At 43.9% G+C, this 1,845-nt stretch overlaps 1 protein-coding gene across 1 annotated transcript; it reads right to left on the bottom strand.

Moving 5' to 3' along the window:
- Positions 1-720: 720 nt before the first annotated feature.
- LOC138906801 (secreted RxLR effector protein 78-like) lies at positions 721-1,140 on the bottom strand. Its single transcript, XM_070196476.1, has one exon. It carries the CDS (start codon positions 1,138-1,140, stop codon positions 721-723), a length of 420 nt encoding a protein of 139 aa, XP_070052577.1.
- Positions 1,141-1,845: the final 705 nt, after the last annotated feature.

Below are 1,845 nucleotides of genomic sequence, written 5' to 3'. Positions count from 1 at the left end.
TCCACATCTTCCTATCGAGAGCCATATCCTCAGAGATGTGAAGCCTCGACATATCCCGCCTGATCACCTCTCCCCAATACTTCTTAGGCCGTCCTCTACCTCTCCTCGTACCCACCAATGCCTACCGCTCACACCTCCTTACAGGGACATTTGGGCTTCTCCTCTGTACGTGCCTAAACCATCTAAGCCTCGCTTCCCGCATCTTGTCATCCATGGGAGCCACGCCCACCTTCTCCCGAATATCTTCATTCCTAATCTTATACATCCTAGTGTTCCCGCACATCCACCTCAACATCGTCATTTATGCTACTTTCATCTTCTGGATATGTTAATTCTTAACTGGCCAACACTCAGCCACATACAATATGGCCGGTCTAACCACCGCTCTATAAGACTTACCTTTGAGCAGGGGTGGCACTTTCTTGTCACACAGGACTCCAGATGCTAACCTCCATTTCATCTACTCCACACCTATATAGTGTGTGACATCCTCGTCGATCTCTCCATTCCCCTAGATAACCAACCCGAGGTACTTAAAACTTCCTCTCTTGGGAATGATCTGTGATCCAAGCTTCACGTCCATTCCCGCTTCCCTCGGCTCGGCATTGAACTTGTACTCAAGATATTTCGTCTTAGTCATGCTTATCTTAAAACCCTTAGACTCAAGGGCCTGTCTCCAAACCTCCAGCCTCTCGTTAACGCCGCTTCGCGTCTCGTCTATCAGAACATATCGTCATCGAATAACATACACCATGGCACCTTCCCTTGAATATAGTGTGTCGGTGCGTTCATCACTAGGGCAAATAAGAATGGACTCAGCGCCGATCCTTGGTGTAACCCCATAACAACCGAAAAATGCTCAGAGTCGCCTCCCACTGTCCTAACCCGAGTATTAGCTCCATCATACATGTCCTTAATCGTCTTAATATAAGCAACCGACACACCTTTAGCTTCTAGGCATCTCCAAAGAACCTCTCTAGGAACTTTGTCATATATTTTCTCCAGATCAATAAACACCATTTGCAGATTCTTCTTCATATCCCTGTACTGTTCCACCAACCTCCTAATAAGGTGGATAACTTCCGTAGTAGAACGACCCGGTATGAATCCGAAATGGTTGTCAGATATAGACACCGTCATCCTTACCCTCGCTTCTACCACCCTCTCCCAAACTTTTATGGTATGATTTAATAATTTGATACCCCTATAGTTGTTGCAACTCTGGATATCATATTTATTCTTGTACAACGGAATTATCGTACTCTACCTCCACTCATACAACATCCTCTTCGTCCTAAAAATAACATTAAATAACCTAGTCAGCCACTCCAAACCTGTTGTACCCTCACACATCTAAAATTCTACCGGAATCTCGTCAGGTCCGGTAGCTCTACCTTGCTCATCTTACGCATAGTCTTCACGACTTCCTCAACCTTGATGCGCGTACAGTACCCAAAGTCATGATGGACTCGAAACCCTAAGTCATACAAATACAATTATTCATAAGAATCATACAATAGTCAGCAATTCTATCAGTAAGTCTCATAGAGTTCTGAAAACATAGACAGTGTCCTATCCAGTGCCTTAACTCTTGTACGTCGCACAGATATCGCTATCTCGAACATTACTGCATAGGAACTCCCGAAAGTTTTTTGTTTCCTTTTTCTTTGACTAGCCCTCTCTCTCTCTCTCTCTCTCTCTCTCTCTCTCTCTCTCTCTCTCTCTCTCATTTTCTAAATATTCCAACTCCAAATGTCCATTCCATACATAACAGAACTCAATCAAGAAAAATGCAACGTCTGTCTTCCTCATATTCATATTTAGTAATTATAAGCACAGTGAAAT

The sequence above is a fragment of the Nicotiana tomentosiformis genome, chromosome 1 (genome assembly GCF_000390325.3).
Source record: "Nicotiana tomentosiformis chromosome 1, ASM39032v3, whole genome shotgun sequence".
Classification (NCBI taxonomy): domain Eukaryota; kingdom Viridiplantae; phylum Streptophyta; class Magnoliopsida; order Solanales; family Solanaceae; genus Nicotiana; species Nicotiana tomentosiformis.
Note: the sequence above shows the minus strand (reverse complement) of the source record. Positions and strands in the feature narration are given on the sequence as shown.

Excerpts from the sequence above, each read along its gene's own strand:
- LOC138906801 (XM_070196476.1), bottom strand. The coding sequence starts at position 1,140 with ATGACGGTGTCTATATCTGACAACCATTTCGGATTCATACCGGGTCGT.